The sequence below is a fragment of the Crotalus tigris genome, unplaced genomic scaffold (assembly GCF_016545835.1).
Source record: "Crotalus tigris isolate CLP2741 ecotype Arizona unplaced genomic scaffold, ASM1654583v1 scf7180000017716.2861928, whole genome shotgun sequence".
Lineage (NCBI taxonomy): Eukaryota > Metazoa > Chordata > Lepidosauria > Squamata > Viperidae > Crotalus > Crotalus tigris.
Window position 1 is genome coordinate 2,045,594 of NW_024096587.1, and position 23,406 is coordinate 2,068,999.

General features: G+C 39.5%; 1 protein-coding gene across 2 annotated transcripts in view; it reads right to left on the bottom strand.

The window, feature by feature from the left end:
• Positions 1–23,406, bottom strand: part of LOC120306122 (extracellular calcium-sensing receptor-like) — an 86,914-nt gene that overhangs the window by 25,574 nt on the left and 37,934 nt on the right. For both annotated transcript variants that reach the window (XM_039338800.1, XM_039338799.1), the window contains exons 2-4: positions 9,271–9,731; positions 5,062–5,368; positions 1,064–1,939 (exon numbers count right to left, since the gene is read on the bottom strand). In XM_039338800.1, coding sequence (XP_039194734.1) covers positions 1,064–1,939; positions 5,062–5,368; positions 9,271–9,458 — 1,371 coding nt within the window. In that variant the 5' untranslated portion in view covers positions 9,459–9,731. The remainder of the gene's footprint in view (positions 1–1,063; positions 1,940–5,061; positions 5,369–9,270; positions 9,732–23,406) is intronic.

The following is a 23,406-nucleotide window of genomic DNA, read 5'->3' on the forward strand; positions in this document are numbered from 1 at the left end:
GGAACAAGGTTCTTAGTCCAACTGTGGAGGTGTGTTAGTTGATGTGTATACATGAGATTGTTCACTAATGCTAAGGTTACTGAGCAGATTGTGGGTGTTGTCTTGATTACAAAGGCAGATTGACTATTGAGAGTTTAGATTTAAGAGCTGCATTGGGAAATATTACCTCTTTCTCTTTGCTTTCCAGCTCCCTCACCTGATCCTCTCTTTAAATCTTTTCATCCTGGCCTGGAACTTTTTTGGTGTCTGGATAAAAAGAACTGTTTTAAGCCTTGCTCTCAACCAAATGAAGAGAATAGGGTTGACCCACTTGATTATCAACAGCTTGCCTTTCATGTTGAAAGCCCAAATTACTCAAGGTGATTGTTCAAGAACCAAAACCACAACAAAAAATGTCATCAAATGCTCCCAAGCTGCTAAACTGATTATTCTCAGAGAATGAAATTCCACCCAAACACAAACAAGTTGAAACATAGCCATAGTTTAACACTGTTCATGACTAAGAAACTCTGTATAGAACAGGGGTGGCAAACTGCTGGCCCATGGGCCGGATCCATCATGGCGAAACCGCGCCCACTCCATTGCCGACAATGGAAAAAAAGTCACGATATGTCGCAACGCGTCACATAATGTTGCAAGTTTGACATCCCTGGTATACAAGCTATCATTGCTCTCAAATAATGATTTTTGGAGTACTTAGCAGCTTCATGTAGCTGATTTGAAGATGAGAAAGGTGATTTTCTGGAATGTATTATTAACTCATCAGGTTATAAAAAGCACAAAGAGCATTTGAATCTGTCCCATTGCCCTCATGATTATTAAACAGACGGGGCATTTAAATAAGGAAAAGAACATAAGAAGATTGGGTACTCCCCAAATGCAAGGGAAATTAATCTGATTGGGTATCTTTCACATTGTATTTAATTTAAATTTAGAAGAGGGCTACTGTGCATGTTAATACATATAGCAGCACAAATCTGTCAATTAGGTGAGAATCTGCTACAGTTTTGCAAATTATATCAGACACTATGTAGTAGAATAATTATAGTAAAAGAAATCTTACCTGCCACGCCTCAACTTTCTTGATATCTGCACATGACCCATTGGCAAATAGCCCTTTCCCAGGAGTGCAAGTGTATATATCCTGCAAAGCATGAGCAATGGAATATACTGCCAAGTATACATTATAAGATATCCGCAGGTGGGTATAATCCATGTATGGTGTTTCCACACTAGTGATGTTCTCCTGTCCTGTACATGGGGGACGGAATGAACCTGTATCATTTCCAGCTCTAGTGCCTTGTTCAGGGCCTTTGTGGAAAAAATTTGGGAAATTTTTGTTTCCTTCTGGTAAGTAGCAATTAAACGTTTCCTCCCAAAACTCTTTGATAAATCCATTATTAGCAGACTTCTTAGGGTTTACCTTCTGCAGAAAGTTACGAAAGCCAGGAATCTGTCCTGCTTTAAGAGCAAATCCAATGGTGCCCCCCATGACATGAAAGAATTGTGGCATAGCTATCAATGATGAGCTGGCCCAGGCTTCACTTGCCAGCCAAATCCTGCCAGTGATGTTCCGTGTGACAATCTCTTTGATCAATGGTTCTAGGTCAGGTGCACTGGAAAACACAACAATCACCTTGGCAGTGGAATTCTGGATGACTTTTACCACCTGTTGGATCTGATCCTTAGGCAAGTACTGGGCAATGAGTTCACTGAAGTCAATGCAGATGTTTCTCTCCTCTGTTTCTTCCCTGAACTTTTCAATACCTGGCCGGCCATAATTGTCATCTGCTGCAATGGTACCCACCCAATTCCATCGGAAGTACTCTACAATGTCAGCCATAGCAGTGGCCTGGTGCTCATCATTAGGTATCGTGCGCAAGAAAGATTTGTACTCGTTCCTGTTGCTCAAGAGCCGACTGGATGAAGCATAACTAACCTGGAAAAGGAAAAAGGGGAATAAATTCTAATTCAGCACTTTTAAGTAAAAACTATTCTGAAACATTTCACACAGACTGTGACCCCATGAACATATCCCTAATTAAAGAAGGAAAAATATATCTGCAGGGCGGTTTACAGGTGAATAAGAAGTTGCTCACAGGTGCAGTGGTACACATGGGCAGCATGTTGCCAATTTCTGCCTTAGAAAGATCACCTTAAACCAGACATGTCAAACTTGCAACGTCACGTGACATCACGAGACGTATCAGGACAGTTTTGCCAGTGCCTGCAATGGAGTGGGCGTGGCTTCCGGAAGACGCATCCGGCCTATGGGCCGACAGTTTGACACCCCTGCCTTAAACAAAAAGTTCAAGACTCTTTAATAGGTGAACTAACAAGCCAAAAAGAGATGTTGACTGGAATAGCCATTCTATAACCATAACATTTTAAAACCTAGTTGCGATTATGTGTCTTTATCAATCTACCCACTGGATTAATGAGAGCCAAATGTTACTCTTGAGGAAAGACACTCCATAATTTGAGAAAGATAAAGTGTTCTCCTATCACCCTAAAAAATGACCTTCAAATGGGAGAAGTGTTCCCTCAATCAGATGGTAAACCGTTTATGCTTTTTTTAATGGTAAATTTGTAATTTATGGTATGATATTTTTCATTTCAGAGCAGACCTTCAAGTGATGTGTCTCATTTATCCCAGAATTTTTCCTCTACCAGTTAAGTTGCTACACCATCCCACTTCATCATCTCCATTATATCAGGGGGTCGGCTTGGATCAGTGAAAGAGAAAGTAGTATTTAGAAATGATGGCTAGACAATTTCTCTATTCCTCAGCTCATCCAGAACTTTGAGAATATCCCCAATATACAGTATAAGAAAATTTCCAATCACATCTAGAAGCAACCACTGTGAGTTTTCAAATCTGTATTTGTTTTAGGAATTTGGCAGATTCAGATAGATTAATGATGGGTATACTACTTGGGAGTGCAGAAGACTTAAGAAATGGCCTTGAAGGAACATGAGGAAGAACTGCTACCAAGGTAATGGTCAGATTAAGAGGACTTGAATGTGGGCTAAGAAAACAGTTTGAAGAAATGTCTGGGACAGACCCCTTCCTAGTTCACATAAGGATCTAGTGAGGGATGGGGAAAGCACATTCAGACTGGTTAGATTCGTTTACTATAGCTTCTATAACAAAGTGGTTCTGACTCATAACTTGGTATTTTACTCTGGTCTTCCCTTTTGGACTGACAGGGAGATATGGCTTTTTCAAAGACTCATTTGGCCTGAGATTGTCCTGCAAAGTCCTTTATGCAGTCAATACTTGATGGGACTTGATAGTATCAAGATACAAAAAGATATATTGACATAGAGCAAATATGTAGAGGGAGAATGGAAAATCTTTTCAAAGAACTAGAGAAATTGGACTGAATCTGAATTTCTGGAAAAAAAAATCTGAAATTCAGAGTTAAATAATCACCTGCTTAGGGGAAAAAAATGAAAGATGTGAAAAAATTTATTCTAGATTATTTATTTTAATTTATTGGATAGGACAATTACTATCACAATAGACTTTTCTTTGAGTTCAGGCATTTTCCCTCCAGAGATGTGATACTTCACATTGTTATATCAGATAATGGTCTTTGATTTTCAGGTCATGCATTTAAAATCTGAGCAGCATCCAAACTAGTTTAGTCACAATCAGTAAACAGAATAACGGAGTTGGAAAGAACTTGGAGATCTTCTAGTCCAGACATGTCAAACACAAGGCCCAGGGGCCGGATGCAGCCCGCGAAGTGGTTTCATGTGGCCCGCAAAGCCATCCTGGAAGCAGTGAGGGAATAGCCCCCGCTGTCTTGGCCCTGGCCCGGGTCAGCCGGGAGCCAATGTACAATTTTGGGGTGGCCAAATTTTGCCCCAGTGGACCGTGGCTTGGCACTTGCCCCTGTCCCACCCCCTTTTGCCGGAGACCCTCAGATCTGTCCCACTCCTGCCCAGGCCCCCACAGGCACCCTTGATGCGAATGATGTAGAACTGGTCACGTCCACCCAGTAGGCTACACCCACTCCATCCACACCCACCCAGTAGGGTGCACCCACTCTGGCCACACCCACCCAGCCCCCCCAAGGGCAACCGCAATGCTGATGCAGCCCTCAATGAAATTGAGTTTGACACCTCTGTTCTAGTCCAATTCATTGCTCAAGCAGGAGAGCCTATACTATTCCAGACAAGTGTCTGTCAAGTCTCTTCTTAAAAGCTTCCAGTGATGGGGCACCCACAACTTTTGAAGGCAAGCCGTTCCACTGGTTGATTGTTCTCACTGTCAGGAAATTTCTCCTTAGTTCTAGGTTGTTTCTCTCCTTGATTAGTTTCCATCCATTGCTTCTTGTCTTGCCTTCTGGTGCTTTGGAAAGTAGGTTGACTCTCTCTTCTTTGTGGCAGCCCCTCAAATACTGGAACACTGCTATCATGTCATCTCTAGTCCTTCTTTTCACTAGACTAGACATAACCAATTCCTAATCAAATAATCAATGCTTAATACCCAATCAAACTAGCTTGTTAAAAAGGCCAAAACAGCAGCCACAACAATAAATTTTTAAAAGATATTAAAGAAAACCAATGGCCAGATGGAATCATATGTCATCATGGTTGTTACATGCTGAATCAGAGTTCAATAGGAAGCTGCAAAATTAATTGCTATGACTGATGGAAATACACAATGTGCATTATACTATTTAATATGGGCATAAGAAAATAAAGAGGTTATAGAGAAATTATCCTATGATTATAATGGGTTGTAGAGTTGCCTCTTTGAATCTAAGGGCTACTTAGACATATGGGCACAGACTGCTGGGATGATTTGTTGAATACTGTTGGTGCTCATACTGTAATTGGAAAAGAGATATTTTAAACTAGGTATCTTTTAAAAAGGGGGAGATGTGGAAATGTTATACTAGCTCTTTAAGACTTTATATTATATGTTGAGATTGACTGAAGAGATGATGAAACGTGATATAGCAACAGTAGAAACATTTTGTAATTAACAAGCTCACCTACTCAAGACCATCTTATTTCTAACAATGGACAGTGATAACATATGCTCACCTGAGGTATATAAAAGAGACCCAGAAGATTGGCAACTGCTGTGGAAATCCCAGAGCCTGTTGCTCCCACCACTGCAATTGTTGAGGGAATATGATCTGAGCAATTGCAAAACTCATCCAGATTCAGAGAGTCAATCTTGTTTTGGGCTACAAAACTCAGTGTGGCTTCCAGAGCTTTAGACACTGTGTTGCAGGTGTCAAAACTGCTGTATCCAAGAGTCATATTGGGAAGAAGAGTTGGGCTGTTATTAATCTCTTCAATGGCAAAGATCATTGCCTGCAACCAGCGAAAACCCCGGAAATTATACCTACAAAAAAGGAAGAGAAATCAAAATAAGCACAATGTTTCATATAGAGTCAGAGGAGAGAAACGGGAAAATATGCTGCTTCTAAATAAATGGAAGAGCAGTTCCAAAGAGAAATGTAACTACATATTTGAAAATAATTAACCCAAAATAGGGCTGGTTCACATAGGCATCCATTACAAATCACAGTGACAATTGTTATGATATTGTGCAAATGATGCAATTTATATCAGTTGCATTATGTCAATAAAATGATATAAATTACAGAGTGCACGTCATATGTGCGATGAGGTAATAATGCGCCAAACATAATTTGAACCCTTGGTCCTCCCATGGACAACCATGGAGCTGTACCACATAGATTACAAAACAAAGCCCTGCTGGATCAGAACAATGGGCATTTTGGACAGTGGCAAGTGCTCTCTCTCTCTCTTTCTTTTTCCCTCTTCCTGGATTTCTCAGCAACCACTGACACAATGTAACAGCATATCCTTATTAACTAAAAGGTAAACCAGATATCCTGTTTTGAATGATCGCATTCCACAGTTTAGAATGTTGTGCCAAGAAACTGTTCTTATTCATATTCAGAATTGTCCTATGAATTTTTTTCAGAAATAAGTATTTAATATTTATATGACATCTCACTTACTGGGCAGTCCATGAGGTATTACATGCGATATTATTGGAATATTAAGGCCCATTTTGTCTAAAATTCTGTGTCACCCAATGACCAGCCAAATGACGCAGGAATCTCATAAGCATAATAGAAGAATTTCATCCACAGTTGCCCACAGAATTGACATTATATGGCAACCTGCCTGTAATTTAGGAGGTAATATATGACTATCAAAATTAGTAACTTTAACATAAATTTATCTAATTTTCTTTTAAAAACTTCTAAGCAAAAATTTGACTGTTTTTAAAGTATTCCCTTGCGGATTTTACTCCACTAGTCATCGACAACTATAGGAGGCAGCGCTCATCTCCGTCATTGAACCAGCACCGTCTGAAGACATTTCAGCGATCATTTGGCCAGCATGATGTCACGGAGCACTGTTACCTTCCCACCAAAGTGGTACCTATTTATCTACTCACATTTGTATGCTTTCGAACTGCTAGGTTAGCAGGAGCTGGGTCGAGGATAGGAACTCATCCTGTCACATGATGCTTGGGTCTCAACCTAGGCTGACAGCTTTCCAGCTGACAAGCTCAGTGTCTTAACCACTGAGCCACCCCTCCCTTGAGGCATGGTGACCAAAAATATATGCTGTCTTCCACTATATATTTATTTTAGGGAATTACAGTTAGGCTTGAATAATCCTTTAGATTCAGTCTCCAAAAGGTGCTTATAGAAGCATGAACATAGTAACTGTCTGTAGCTTTTCCTAGGACTGTGTGACTGTTATGAAACATTGGAAAACTGAAGCAAAATCACTGCAGATCCTTGATTACAATATTAGTAGTTTTATTTTCAATCTTTAGGATTCCTAGCATGGAATTCATAATTTTAAACAAGCAAAACATTGGGTTGACATTTTTATTATATCAGCATATTTACACACTGTAACACCAACAACTTTTTTTTAGGTGATTTCTATTTATAACATCTTCTAGTATCACCTAACTATTATGCCAAATTTAAGAGCTTAAGTATTTCAGAAAATCACAGGACTCAGACCACAGAATCAAAAGAAGTTGGTTTATTTTGCACAAAGGTTCAGAGCACTATATTTGTAGCCACATCTGAACAGCTTCATATAAAAAAAACACAAGTTTATATATTCTTGTCAGAAACAACAAAACACGGAAATATAACTGATAGCATGGATTGGTTGCTTTGAATCACAGCCCCCTTACAGCATACAGCCCCCTTTTCCATAGCTAACATACCTTGCCTAAACTGTGAATTTTCCTACCTATAGCGTCTAAACTTCCTGTAACATACTTGTGGTTAGTTGCAAATGAGACATGAAGACATATGTGGTTAGCTGTAGCAGAGCTTCAAACTTAACACTTTTGTGCGACCGACAAATGAACTTGTGGTTTGACATTTTTCATTTCCTTTTGTTCTCCTTCTAACTAATACACGCATTTAAGACTCATGTCCTGTTTTATGACTTAAGTCCTGTTTTATGTCCTGCCTTATAAGCAAACAAGCTATTTTATTTCAACTGCAGCTAAGTAATGTTATAAGATTTTGCAAATCACTAGTGCAGAAAGTATCTTAGTCACTGACAGCTTGGACTTCATTAGCCCACATGCAGAGATTAGGGTTTTAATCCAATTTACACAACTTTGCATTTGTTTACACTGAACTGCATTTCCTATTACAAAATTCATTCCTTTAGTCTGGAAATGCCATTAAGGTGCTCTTTACAATCCTTTTTTTATTTTTATAAACCTGAATAACTTATTATCATTACCGTACCTCTGGTTGCAGGATAGATTGCTGTACAATTTAATGTGGGGTTTTTAAATAATATTTGGAGGCTTTCCAGTACTTAAATGTTTCTAGACAGTGTATAAATTAAAGCATATTAACCAAACACAAAACATTAAAAAAAACCTAAGAAAATAGCACAAGTTCTTTTGTCTATGAAAATGAAGTCTTCACACAGCACCTATAAGGCCATAATGGAAGTGTCAGGTGAACATCTCTGGAGAGGCTTTCCACAAACAAGATGCCACTCATGAAAAGATCCTTTCTTCGCTGATTGGCTCCCTTTCCTCATTTGGTAGAGAAGAGCCACAAGTGAGGCCATCATGATGATCCAGAGAAGCAAATGTGGAGGGATCTTTTAGGTAACTTAGTCAAGATTTAGAGTTACAGATTAATTAGGGGGGGGGGAATGGAAGCCCAGAAGCAGACTGTCAGGCATGAAGATCATTAATTGCTCTAGTGATGGTAAGGAATCTGTAAATAATCCCAAATCATACACCTGATTCTCCAAGGGTAGTGAAGCATTTTCCTCAGCAATGAGAGATTCAGTTCTACTTGTTCCTCCAGCCATGCTGAGATTACACTGTTTTACCCCGTGTAAAACAAATTGTTAAAAATAAATGAGAGGGTCTTTGTTGTGATCCAGTCTGGTATTCAACATCAACCAAAGGCAAAGTGATAAAGAAACCAGGAATGGTTTAAAAGAACCAAAACAGAAACAAGTGCATGGGGTGAGATGCCTCTTCTTTTCAACCTACTTCATAAATACTCCTGCCTACAATCAAAGCAACAGAAGTGCCTTCTGGGTTAAGAATGAAGAATATAACCACTCAGCGGTGGGATTCAAATATGTGAACAACCGGTTCTCTGTGTGGATGCCACTTCTGGAAGTCCATTCTGGGCCTGGGCAACAAAACATTAGCTATCGGTTCTGCCGAAGTGGCGCGAACCAGCTGAAGCCACTATTAAGAAGCTTTGCTCGCTATTCCAATGGTTAGAGATGGAAGGCTCAAACATGAAGCAGGCTTCCTACCAGCCACCCCCAAAACACAGAACGCCCTCCAATGAGAGGTTTCACGTAGCTGCTTTGTAAGGGTAACCAAACCTCATTGGAGATTCCTTTGTGCTGAATCAAACATTTTATATCAAATGTAGTTATATTTTATCTCGTAAGCCACATACTGTTTTGAAAATCTGCATATATTGTCAAATTCAGTAAATAAAAGCCAGATTTGACTGAATGCGCTACTTCGAAAGGGATCAATCAAATACTTCAGAAAACCCCTATACAAGGTGTGGGAGACGTAATAAGACTTCAGTTCCTTCTCTAAAAGGCTGGAAGTGGCTTTTTTTTTTTTTTTTTGAACCAAAGAACTATTACCTAGTAGAAATCACAAAGCTTTTAAGGTCTCTGTCATGTGAGTCTGGAGGATGAGTGAGTTTGGGGGATGTGATGTGGACTTACCTTATGCATTCTACTGATTCTGGCCTAGATTTCAGATCCTGGTGTTTAGCAGCCACTCCAAAATGAATGGGAAACAATCCTCCAAGAATAATGTCTCCTTTCTTCTGTGCCCTTTGATTTGGTCCATAGGCAGAACTACTCCAAGTAAATGCAAAGAGGATCAAACAGAAACTATAAAAAGTCATCATTCCTCCTTTATACAAAAGGAATTACGTTGCAAATTTCAGATCAGGTGACTAAGAAGCAACATAAGCCTAATACAATTTGACATATTTTTTCTGTTTGAAACACCATACACTATGGCTGTGATGGGCAGGCTTGAAGTCCAATAAACCACAGGACAATAATGATAGCTCTGATGTCTCTTCAGTGGACTTCTCCATTGCAATTGATCTAATCCAGCAATTCCTTGCTTCTTCAGTATCACTAGCAGATCATGTAGAAGTCATCTTCAAGAGTTCCTAAAACAATATTGAAATGTAAAAAAATCATGTATACAAAGAAGTGTAGAACTATCCATAGAACCAATCCCTCCCAAATACCAGCTGCTCCAGGAATACAAAAGGCACATGTAGGTTGAAAATTTACATGCTGTCTCCTTTCTTGCTTTGTTAGTAAAACGTCAAAATTGCTGTAATAAAGTTCATGGCATATATTTGCAGAAATACATCTGAAGACATCTTCAAATCATGAAGTCACAAATTGCATCCCTGTTCTAAAGCTGTTTTAAGTTTTTTTTCCGTATAATTATTTTATAAAACATCACATTTGCTTTACATGTAGAAATAACCATAAATGACCAACATATTGGTCATTTTACATTTATCTATAGCAGTGGTTCTCAACCTTTTTATATGGCGACCCCGGTCATAAGCAGGCGGCGCGCATGCGCGGCGCCACCCCCTGCGCGGCACGCATGCGTGCGTGCCACCTCCTGCGCAGCACGCATGCACGGCGGCACCCCCTACACAGCACGCATGCGTGCCGCCGCCCCTGCACGGCACGCATGCGCGGCGGCGCCCCCATGCACCGCCCCCTGCACAGCACGCATGCATGGCGGCGCCTCCTGCACCGCCCCTGCATAGCGCGCATGCGTGGCGGCGCCCCTTGCGGCACCCCCTGCGCGGCGCGCATGCGCGGCGGCGCCCCCTGCGCCGGCTGACAAAAAAAATGGCAGATCGTGTTGTTTGGCGACCCCTGTGAAATGGTCGTTCGACCCCAAATGGGGTCGCGACCCACAGGTTGAGAACCGCTGATCTATAGCAAAGAAATAAATTCAGGCATGATATCCCTAAAAAATGGTGTCTTAGTTTCAATATCTATTTTCCCCAAGTGAAAAACAAGCTAAAGTACTCCCTGTTCAAAAATAATCAATGATAAATTCCAAATGTGCATCAAGTTCAAGGAAGATGGTCATTTAGATAAATTATAGCCATTTAAAGAAACTGACTGATGAGTTGTGAACTTATTATATGACAGTGAATCTATATAAAGAAATCCATACCAAAATACACAAAGAAAAATAGGTTTTAACACCCACATAGATCCATAACTAAGTGAATATTTCAAGTTTGACAAAGAAGCTTCCTCTATGCCAGTGGTGGCGAACCTATGGCACGGATGCCAGAAGCAGCACTCCGAGCCATCTCTGTGGGCATGCATGGACGCACGCCATCGCCCCAGTCTTAGGCCTTCAGCTGGGTTTTATAAAACCTTTTCGCTTTAGGCCTCCACCGCCATGTGCAAAAAAAAAAAAAAGGTTCAATTGGTCAATTTCAACTTCTCGCGGGGAAAAAAAAAGATCTTGCAAAGTTGGAATTGACTGATTGAACTTTTTAGTCCCACTCAGTCTGCTGTTACCACTGTAGCCACGCCCAGCCAATGGGCCACGCCCAACCAATGGACCATACCCACCTGGCACTCAATGATGCATAAGTGGGTTTTGACTTGTAGTTTGGGCACTCAGTCTCTAAAAGGTTCGCCATCACTGCTCTATGTTATGAAACAGTAACTCTCCATTTACTACCATTAGGGGGAAGAGTAGTTAAATTAATATTTATATTGAAAAGGGAAGGAAGGAAGAAAGGAGGGAAGGAAGGAAGGAAGGAAGGAAGGAAGGAAGGAAGGAAGGAAGGAAGGAAGGAAGTCTCCTACAGAAGTTTTTACTCAATATAAACTCAAATGCATAACTTTCCATTCTTTGCGATTCCAATATATTTTTCAGTTTAATTTCTCATCCCCATATTATGCAAAATTAAATGAAGGAATACAAATGCAAAACATAGTTATTCTAAAATGTTACTCCTATCTTGTGTTTACAACTCACACAAACCATCATGTTAGCACTTTAAGTATTTGTATGTTGGATGAAGTGGTACAGGAAAAAATTGATAGAACTATAGTCAGATAGATTCCTGAATATTTTAAATAGCTCAGACAACAAAGGCGGAAAACGGATTCCTTGGGTTTCCTTGATCTGAAGGACAAATCGTCCTCATTCTCCTATTGTCAGATCTGGCAATCACACAACAGAAGAAACAAGAGTCTATTGTCTCCATATCTTTAGCTGGTCTCCAAAAATCTGAGATAAGGGGGAAAAGAAGAAAATTGAGGGTACCAATGGTTCCTTCACTTATAAGCATTACTTATTACCTACATTAGTCATATAAAAGGACTGCATCTCCTGCTTTTAGCAGAATACCTGTCTTTAAGCCTCACCAAAGGTTGCACTCTTTCTGTAACTTCAGGGGGAAAAAATCCACTGAGATAATGAATTATAGAAGACAGCACAAATGAAGAGACTAAGAAGTAACTAAGTTTCAGCTAATGAGTCTGGAACTGTTCCTTTGCCAAGTGCAGAAATAAGGAATGCATGTGACCCCAATGCTTTTTTGTACCACCCATTCCATCAGAAAGACCAAACTCAATAGTAATGCATCTCAGATGCCAAGAAACTAATCAAGGAGAGAAGCAACCTAGAACTAAGGAGAAACTTCCTGACAGTTAGAACAATTAACCAGTGGAACAACCTGCCTCCAGAAGCAGTGAATGCTCCAGCACTGAAAGTTTTTAAGAAGAGACTGGACAGCCATTTGTCCGAAATGATATAGGGTTTCCGGCCTGAGCAGGGGATTGGACTTGATGACCCTATTATTATTATTATTATTATTATTATTATTATTATTATTATTATTATTATTGATCATCACACAGTCAGCCAGATGTTCAGACTGGATTTGGCATTTTGTCCACCTATCGAGTCCTTACCCAGGACCTGGGATAGGCAGATGTGGATGTTTGATGGTATTACAGATATCGTCGCAGGATGGAAGCAGTTCCTAATAAGGCCGCCTTTTGCAATTGACTAATAGCGAATTTGTCAATGCCAATGGTGTTCAAGTGGTGCTCCAGTTGTTTTGGGATTGCACCCAAGGAGCCTATGACTATTGGTACTACCCTTGCTTGCTTTTGCCACAGTCTTTCTATTTCTATTTGTAGGTCTTTGTATTTTGTTATCTTCTCCAGTTCTTTCTCTTCTATTCTGCTATCTCCAGGCACTGCCACGTCCACTATCCAGACTTTTTTGTCTTTCTTATCGACAATTGTTAAGTCTGGGGTGTTATGTTGCAGGTGCTTGTCTGTTTGAATTCTGAAGTCCCAGAGCAGTTTAATTTTATCATTTTCTATGACTTTCTCTATTTTATGATCCCACCAGTTTTTGCTTACAGGCAAATGATATTTTTTGCAGATCTTCCAATGCACCATTGTTGCTACTTTGTCATGCCGCTGCTTGTAATCAGTCTGTGCAATCTTCTTGCAACAGCTTACCAAGTGGTCCACTGTTTCTTCAGCTTCTTTGCATAGGCGGCACTTACTGTCTGTTGCTGTCTTCTCAATTTTGACTTTGTATGCATTTGTCCTTAAGCTTGGTCTTGTGCAGCCAGAATTAGTCCCTCGGTCTCTTTCTTCAATTTTCCTGCTCTTAGCCATTGCCAGGTTTTATTATTATCTGCTTTCCCAGCTATTTTTTTCATGTATTGGCCATGTAGTGCTTTGTCTTCCCATGCCTCTATTCTGTTCTTCATTTGGTCTTTCTTGTAGGCCAGTTTGGTCTCTCCAGTAGTTAGTAAGCCTTCCTGATATACTAATTTCAGTGCATCTTCATCATTGTTCTTCAGATATTCTTCCAAAGCCATTTTTTCTTCTTCAACCATCTGATGTACTTGTAGCATTCCACGCCCACCTATTTGCCTTGGTAGATAAAGTCTATCAATGTCACTGCGTGGATGAAGGGCATGATTCATTGTCATTATTTTTCTGGTCTGCCTATCCATTGCTTTTAGTTCTGCTTGAGTCCAGTCCACTATTCCAGCTGTGTACCTAATGACTGGGATTGCCCAGGTGTTGATTGCCTTTATGGTATTTCCTCCATTGAGTTTGGATTTTAAGATCTTCTTCACTCTCTTGATGTATTCACCTCTAATCTTTTTCTTGACTTCAGTGTGCTTGATGTTGTCAGCTTGAAGGATACCCAAGTATTTGTAGTACTCTTCCTCATCCAGACTCTTAATGTTATTTTCGTGGGGCATCTTGATTCCTTCAGTTTTCATATTTTTCCTTGTTTGATAGTAAGTGTGGCACATTTGTCCAAGCCAAACTCCATTACAATATCTTGGCTATATATACGGACAGTGTTGAGCAGCGATTCTATTTCAGATGATGTTTTTCCATACAGCTTCAGATCATCCATATAAAGGAGGTGGGATAGTCTGGCAGATGTTTTTGATGTTTGATAGCCATGTCCTGAGTTATTCAGTATTGTTGACAGAGGAAACAGTGCAATAACAAATAGTAATGGTGATAATGAATCTCCTTGAAATATTCCTCTCTTGATATTAACCTCTCCCAGCCTCTCACCATTGACCTGCAACTGTGTCTTCCATTGTGCCATCGATCTTTGCACAAATTTTCTGATGTTTCTACTGACTCCTGTTATTTCTAGGCACTTTATTATCCAATCATGTGGCAGAGAGTCAAATGCCTTTTTGTAATCAATCCATGCCACATTCAGGTTGGTCTTCCTTCTCTTGCAGTTTTCCAAGATCATTTTGTCTATTAGGAGTTGATCTTTTGTTCCTCTGCTATTGGGGCGGTTTCCTTTCTGCTCAGGTGGAAAGAGATTGTTTTCAACTAGATGCTGTTGTACTGCATCAGCTACCACACCAGTTAGTAATTTGAAAGTTGTTGGTAAGCAGGTAATTGGCCTGTAGTTACCTGGTGTTGCCCCTTTTGCTGGATTTTTCATTATTAGGTAGGTTTTCCCAGTTGTTAGCCACTTTTCAATTTCTCCTCCTTGTAGTATATTGTTGAACTGTTTGGCAATGAGTGGGTGTATAACAGTTAGATGTTTCAACCAAAACCCATGCAGTTCATCTTCACCTGGTGCTGACCAATTTTTGATTTTCTTTGCTCTTTTTTCTACCATTTTTGTTGTTATTACTAGTTCTTTCATTTCAACTTCTGTTTTATTTGCATCCACCTCTTTTAACCAAGCCGCATCCTTGTTGTATTTCTTTGGGTTATCCCATATCTGCTTCCAGAACTGCACTGTTTCTTCCTTGTCAGGTACTGACTGATTCTTTGCAGTTTCTCCATTGATGGATTGGTAGAAACGTTTCTGATTGGATTGAAATTGGAGGTTGTTGTTGTTGTTGTTGTTGTTATTATTATTATTATTATTATTATTATTATTATATGCTTTAAATATACACTAGGAATGAGCTTTCCCGGGGGGGGGACTTATCGTGACTCAATAATACCGTGTCTCCCATAACACTCCAAGGTAGGTCTATGAAGAAAGTCTTCTGCCTAAATGTAGAAAACTATGCAACATGGGCCTATAATAATCTAACCTTATTGCAGCCTGTACATGTCGTTATGATGAAGAGTAATATGTGATTTCCCTGGCATACTCCCTAAGGGATGATAATAATCTCAGTCCTATTAACCCAGTAGTCTGAGTTCCTCGTGGCATACGTAACCTAGTCAGCCACTATCCCAGTGAAATCCCTTTACCTCATGTTCTGACAACACACAATCACCCTACCTGGGTCAGAAGTCAGCAATTTAAAAATTACTGGCATCTCCTTTACTTTCTTTAAAAGTTGCATGGCATCCCACCAAAGGAAAGACAATATGCCACAACATCACCAAGCCTTTCTCCACTGGTCATATAGGTAGAATAGGCATAGCTAGACAATTGTGGCTGACCTGTATTTCAATTCTGTGCTTTCAAGCCTTGGCACTGAGTTTAGACATGGAGATCTCTGCTTTTCAGCCACTTTTTCCCCCTCCCGTTCTTTTACATGGAGACTCATGTAAAGTGACTGACTAAAGTCAACTGCCTAAGTTTAGCTGTTCCCCCAACACATTTGACTGGGTGGAATTAGTTCAACTCATGCATGACCGGGCTCTCTTTTGGGTTAAATTTAACCCACTGGCTTAGTTGACTGAATCGACTGACCTTAGTTTTTGTTTTGGTACACCCACAACAGCTTGCTGATCCAGTTAGGTATGTTGCGGGAATAATTTGAAGACTGATTTTGGTAAGTATATATTTTTTAAAAACCCAAGCAAGCTTGAAAAGAAGGGAAATATCTACAGTACTCTGCTACATCTCTGTGAAGGTGATCTTTCTGCCCAGGTTGGAATGTACAAACACCTGGAGTCACCCTCCAGTAAGCAGCATCAGCCAGGTCCACCACAGTACACGTTCCATCTCCAGGACAACGGTGTGACTTTTGGAGGCTCCATGCCTCATTTAATTCTGGTAATGGCTTAATTGGGCTGGAAAAATGCAGGGGCAGGACTGTGATTAAAAACTAGCTTCATGGTGCTTATTTATGCCACTGGAAAGAGAAGGGTTTAGGGTTGTTGTTTTTTTTTTTTTTTAAGTTTTAAACATGCACTTAACAGTGTTTCTTCAAAGATTGATGCTATCTGCAATGTCACCTCAAATACAAAAAAGTAAGGTGCAAAACTCATACAGAATCTTTGCAAAGTTTTATGGGTGATTCTTATCAAGAAATGTTTAACTATTCTCATTCAACTCAACGTTTTTTGTTTTCACTTCTTGGAATCAATTATAGCTCTTCTGGAAATAATTTTGTTTGATAGGGAGAAATGTTACACAGGGAAATCTAAGTGATGAATTTTGCCACTAGTTCCACACACACTACTTTCGCCTCTAGCCAGTCTACAGCTCTAAGAATGATCTACTTCACATGATTGTTTAAAGAAATATAAAAAAAATTGGGATATTGGATGTTACAATAGAGAAGGCCAGTTCTTCCTGCTATAATGTCCTACATTTTACAAATGCATCGAAGTAATATATTCCAGAAACAGACAGAAGCTTTTAAGAGTACTACTAAAAGCAAATTTTTGAAAGAGCCATTATTATATACACCTAGAACATGAAAATTGATAATACTCTTAAAGAAAAATAAGTGATGAAATGCTAAACATAGCGTAAAGACCTTTTGAATACTGTATGGGATCTACCTTTAAGCTAATAAGTATAATATTATAAATGAATCTTGCCAAGGGCTTATGATCAGCTTTATCTTTTATTTCTTTCTAATCTTGAAAAAAATGTTGCTTCTCTTTCCACCCTTTTTCCCCATTTTTCTCCATTATTGTAAAGCTATTAAAGTGTAATTAAGAACAATGTCTCTCGTTTGCATTTGATCTTAATATTGACAAAAGAAAAGAATAAAAGGCAGAACATAACTAGACAATAATACAACCTTTAGGGAGGAACAGATATTTTAAAGAGATATTGTACAGCAGTGGTTCTCAACCTTTTTAATGCCGCGACCCCCAACCAGTCGTAAGTCGAGGACTACTCAACTGGTCATAAGTCGAGGACTACTCAACTGGTGCAGCACCATTTGCAGAATGGGACTTTTGGCGGGCTCAGCAGGGCAGAGACAGCTTGGACAATTCCTATTGGCTTTTGAAAGCCAATAGAATTAGACTCTATTCAAGAGAGTCTATTCTATTGGCTTTCAAAAGCCAATAGAATAAAAGGGGGAAAAATGGTGGACTGTGTTGTTTGGCAACCCCCGTGAAATGGTCGTTCGACCCCAAATGGGGTCCCGATCCACAGGTTGAGAACCACTGTTGTACGGGAATTGTTTTTAACTTTCTTATACAAAGTTGAACATGATATACTTTAACAGGGTAAGATAGATGTTAAGGTTCAATTAATTTATATTTCTAAAGCACCTATTACCACTTTTTTACAGCTCTCAGTCTCTCACCCAAATGCTCTTAAAAAGTTTGTATGACTGATGGCAGCTTTTAGTCATATGACCATGGCTGCTAGATTCAAAGGAGGGCAATGCAGTCTTCTTCAGCATGCTTCTTATTAGGAAGAATAATACAACATCCCTGCACACAATTGTGTCTAGCAGAGTTTTTTTCTCTGTCTTGAGGCTTTCAAATGACTGAGAAGAATCTATCCTGCCCTCTGTCAAAAGGAGGGCCTCAATGGATAGCAGAGATTCTCTGCAACAGCCACTTACCCAGAAGTTAACAAGGCGTTTATTGCTCCTCTTCTCTAAATGTGAGCATGCTGACACCTGGTACTAAGTCGGTTAGGACTTTAAGAGATAAAACTAGCAACCCGAGATGGCCTCAGAAACAAAAATGTGTTTTGGTCAAAATCTAGCAGCTAATTTGAATATTACTTAGGCATGAATGACATGGGGGTTCCGCAAAAAAGACAGAGGTAGCACATTAGTCTGAGCTTGTATAAATTATTTATTTCCAACTATAATTGTAAACATATTTCTGTACTTGGTGGGCAAGAAAGGACAGGTAATGGCAATATTAGGACATTCTTACTGGTATAAAATTGCTGTTGTTCAGAAATCTTAGCAAGACTGAATCTGACCCTTGAAAACTTCATGGACACATCCTTATAGTTTCCTTGCCAACAGAACAGTAGTAGTTTGCTATTCCCTTCTTGGGGATTTTTTTTTTTAAATTTTATTTTCCCATCTTTTTTGCAGCTCTTAGACTCTTAATGCTAATTAGGAGCAACCCTGCTTAGTTCCTGAATCCAGAGGATATTAGACAGGTAATCTCTTTATGCTGTGTCCCAAATTTAACTTTCATCTAGTTTTGGGATTCTAGTTTCTATTCTAGATGAGAAAACATTTGTCTTTTGCGTAACAATTGGAGAATGCTAAAGAAGTTTAAAAATCAACAAAGGATTTTTTGAATGAGATAGTTGAAATGTATATCTAAATCTGACAGTGGATTATACAGATGTACAAAATTCTCAATCTAGTGAAGATGTCAATAAATATAACAAGCCAGCTGGTATTTTTTATAATTCTAATGTAAGTTTTTTTTAAAGGTTCCTGCCCATATCTGTTCCATATGTTTTCTTGACTCAGTTTTACTTAACCAAGTTTTTCCCTTTATGTCAGCATTATGAGAAAGTTGCACCTGTGTTTGTATTCAAAGACCCAGATGAGTTCAAATGCTAACAGTTGTCCTGTGGGAGATGCTGAAGTGAAGCAGAACGAGCCCAGGTTGATTTTCAGATAATAAGCCTAAGGTTGCTCTGTCAGCAAAGAGGAAAGCTTATTAGGTCTCAAAGGCTAAACGAAACATAGATCAAATTCACTGAAAGTGAATAATTAGAGTCACAAAAAGAAACTTATGATTAAATATTAATTTCTAATAAGGTTCCCACTTCTTAAGTATCCTCCAGCTATTCTGCTCTTCGCATTGTAGATGTTTCAAACTTTGTTTTCATGTTTATAACATCAAAGCTGAAGCATCAAAGGTTACAAGCATAAAAGTCCAGACACTCATTGGCCTGGGAAAGAGATCTATATATTTAGAACAATTATCATTTCCTCTAAATTTTATTTCTCTCAAGAAAACTTTAAAACTGAATTGGAAATTAAGACCAAATACCGCTAAGGTGCCATTGTCTCAGTGATGCAAAAAGAAGGGCTAAAAATGTTTTAACATTTTGGAGAATTTGCCCACACCGATGGATTCTATGGTAACTGTGCTACTAATAAAGCAATGGCATCACAAGAGGGAAGAGGTGTGAAGAAAGCAAGATTTCCAATCAGTTATTTTGTTGTTATTATTGTTAGATAATTTAAAGTAATTGTTTTTAATAATAATAATAATAATAATAATAATAATAATAATAATAATAATAATAAAGTTGGAAGGGACCTTGGAGGTCATCTAGTCCAATCCCCTGCTCAGGCAGGAAATCCTATACTATTTTGGACAAATGACTGTCCAGTCTCTTCTTAAAAATTTCCAGTGTTGGAGCATTCACCGCTTCTGGAGGCAGGTTGTTCCACTGGTTAATTGTTCTAACTGTCAGGAAGGTTCTCCTTAGTTCTAGGTTGCTTCTCTCTTTGATTAGCTTCCATCCATTGCTTCTCGTCCTGCTTTCAGGGGCTTTGGAGAATAGCTTGACTCCCTCTTCTTTGTGGCAGCCCCTGAGATATTGGAACACTGCCATCATGTCCCCCCTCGTCCTTCTCTTCATTAAACTAGACATACCCAATTCCAGCAGCTGTTCCTTATATGCTTTAGCCTCCAGTCCCCCAATCATCTTTGTTGCTCTTCTCTGTACTCTTTCTAGAGTCTCAACATCTTTTTTACATTGTGGTGACCAAAACTGGATGCAGTATTCCAAGTGTGGCCTTACCAAGGCATTGTAAAGTGGTATTAACACTTCACGTGATCTTGATTCTATCCCTCTGTTAATGCAGCCTAGCACTGTGTTGGCCTTTTTGGCAGCTGCAGCACACTGCTGGCTCATATTTAGGTGATTGTCCACTAGGACTCCGAGGTCCCTCTCACAGTTACTACTATTGAGCAAGGTACCCCCTATACTGTACCTGTGCATTTGGTTTTTCTTGCCTAAATGTAGAACCTTGCTTTTTTCACCATTGAATTTCATTTTGTTAGATAGTGCCCAGTGTTCAAGTCTGTCCAGATCCTTCTGTATCTTAAGCCTGTCTTCTAGAGTGTTGGCTATTCCTGCCAGCTTGGTGTCATTTGCAAATTTGATGAGTTCCCCATCTATCCCCTCGTCCAAATCGTTGATGAAGATGTTGAAGAGCACTGGGCCCAGAACAGAGCCCTGGGGCAACCCACTACACACTTCCCTCCATGTAGATGCGGTTCCATTGAGGACCACATGTGAATACGGCCGGTCAGTCAGCTACGGATCCATCTGGTGGTGATGCTGTCTAACCCACATTTTTCTATCTTGTCACGTAGTAGGTTGTGATCTACTTTATCAAATACCGTACTGAAGTCCAAGTAATGATGATGATGATGATGATGATAAAGTTGGAAGGGATCTTGGAGGTCCTCTAGTCCAATCCCTGCTCAGGCAGGAAACCCTATACCATTTTGGACAAATGGCTGTAAATTATGTCCACAGCATTCCTCTGATCCACTAATTTTGTCACTTGGTCATTGATTGGTTATTAATCAATGCTTCAAAATCTTTGCACTTTTTTCCTAGTTTTCCTCCAAATAACTCCTTTGTGGTTAGAAATAAAGATTTATAGTTCCTTTTATTTCTTTCCCCATGGTTAGGTAATATTTCCCTTATCATTTGCACCTTATTTCTTAAGGAATTGCATTTTTTCTCTCCTTACTGAAACACCACATCAAAATAGGGAGGCTCTTCTGCTGCCTCAGTTTCCAAAGTGAGTCAGATCTGCTTTGTGATCAGGAAGCACAGAGCATATCCCCGCTTTTGGTTCTTCTTTTTCCTCCAGTACTGCCAATCGCTACAAATGGTCCATTTTGATGTAATTGTGTCAAGGCTTAAATCTACTTTATATGTTTTCCATCTATTGTTAGTCCAAGACATTTTGCTGCTTGAAGTCAACAATAGGATAGCACCCCTCTTGTTCCAAGTACATAAACTGACTAGATGAATGGTGGCAATGGAACAGCAGTCTTCCTACAGCCAGGAACAGAAGGCTATTGTGTGTTTGTGTGTGTGTGTGTGTGTGTGTGTGTGCAAGAAAGTTGGATTGTGTCTCCCACTCCTATATGTTCCTTAACATCTTGCCCGTGTCTTCCAGCAAATCCTGCCTGAGGTGGCTACCTTCTCTAAGAGCACAGTCATACTTGTCTCCTATTTTTGCTCTTCCATTTTCCTCACTGAGTCCTTCTTTTCAGTATTGGTCCCCTCCCAACACTTGGACTTTGCAAGTTAGGGAATGGGGAGGGGGGAGAGAAATCAGTGTGTATTTATTCCACAAGTTTCCCCATAAGCAAGCAAACTGCCTCCTTCTCTTCATTTCCTAATATCTGATGATAGGTTGGATGGTTAGGTTAGATTAAACCATGTGAGTTGGGCTATATGTACTTTATTGTGGGAAGCTGATAACCAAATGTTTTTTCTCTCATACTTCACAAGGATTGACTTCTTCCATGCTTGGTTGATTTGTGGGCATCATCAGTTTGCAGCCTCATGGCAGGTCAAGTATGATTTGTGTTACTGTAGACACCATGGCTGGTGGAATTGCTGGGCTCCTATCCATATTTTGGGATGTCATCTCAATTCTTCCCTAGGGAAGGCAAGAGTTCTAAATAAAATGGCATCCCAGGTATTTGAAATTTGCATAGAAGTGATGTGGGGTCAATTAGAAAAGGGTTTACATACTGCATATCATGACAATCACAGAGGGTCCCTTTTATGCTAGAGGACACGTAGAGAACAGAGTGAAATATTCAAATGCTTCTTCTTACTATCCTGATAATATTCAGACAACTACCTACTGTACAGATAAGCAATATGAATGGATTAAGGTTAAGGTTAAAACATATAAAAAGAGTTGTAGGAATTGGTTGTGTCTAGTTTAATGAAAAGAAAAACTAAGGGTGACATGATAGCAGTGTTCCAATATCTCAGGGGTTGCCACAAAGAAGAGGGAGTCAACCTATTCTCCAAAGCATCAGAAGGCAAGACAAGAAGAAATGGATGGAAACTATCAAGGAGGGATGCAACCTAGAACTAAGGGGAAATTTCCTGACAGTTAGAACAATTAATCAGGGGAATGACTTGCCTCCAGAAGCTATAGATATTCCATCACTGGAGGTTTTTAAGAAGAGATTGGAAAACCATTTGTCTGAAATGGCATGGGGTCTCCTGCTTGAGTAGTGGACATGCTTCCAAGGTCCCTTTCAACTCTGTCACTCTGATTAAAAATATCAACGTGTTAAATTAGTCGGCCCCTGCTTACAACCTCTTTGCACCATAAAAAACATAGCATGTTCTAATCTAAGCTCTTCAATCTAACACTTCTTTAATATTAAAATGGAAAATGATATGTCAGTATTGAATGTGACCAATAAATATAATATCCCTACACAAGCTTCTTCTGGCTCACCCATTGAGATAAACAGATTGAGTGGGAGATATGTGACAAAGCAGGAGGTAACACGCAATAAATCTATCACCTAGACATCCACGCAGGAATCACGCTATGAATATGAAAAGTAACTCAACAGAGTGTGAAAAAAACAAGTGGGCAGAAGGAACACTAATACATTCTCATCTTGAGTGTGCATATACATATGTATAATGTAAAAGCTGTTTCCCTTAGTGGCCATTTAAATACAATCTGTCGCAACATATTTTGTTGATTACCTTATTTATAAAGCATTTTTTAAAAGCATATGAGATGCAATAAAATTCTTAGCTGGAAATACCCTGTGCCTTTTTGAGGGGTGTAATCTAGTGGTCAGACTTTGGCAATCTGCCACAATTATTTCTGATCTGTAAGATCTGAAGATCCTTTGATGCTTCGTGATGGAGCTTCTACTTTGGATGCAGGTCTCAGACTCAGACCTGATACCTGAAGATTAGATTGGGGTATTGAAAAAGAAGCTTGGAAGTAGGTAATGGCAACTCACACCCATACTTGCACCATGAAAATGACATAGACTTATCCATGAAGTCTCCATGAACTTTAGCTCATCCCAAATAAGACTTTGTCCAGATAGAACCAAGAAAATCCTCTCTGAAACCCTTGAAGAACCAATGGCAATACTGAACTA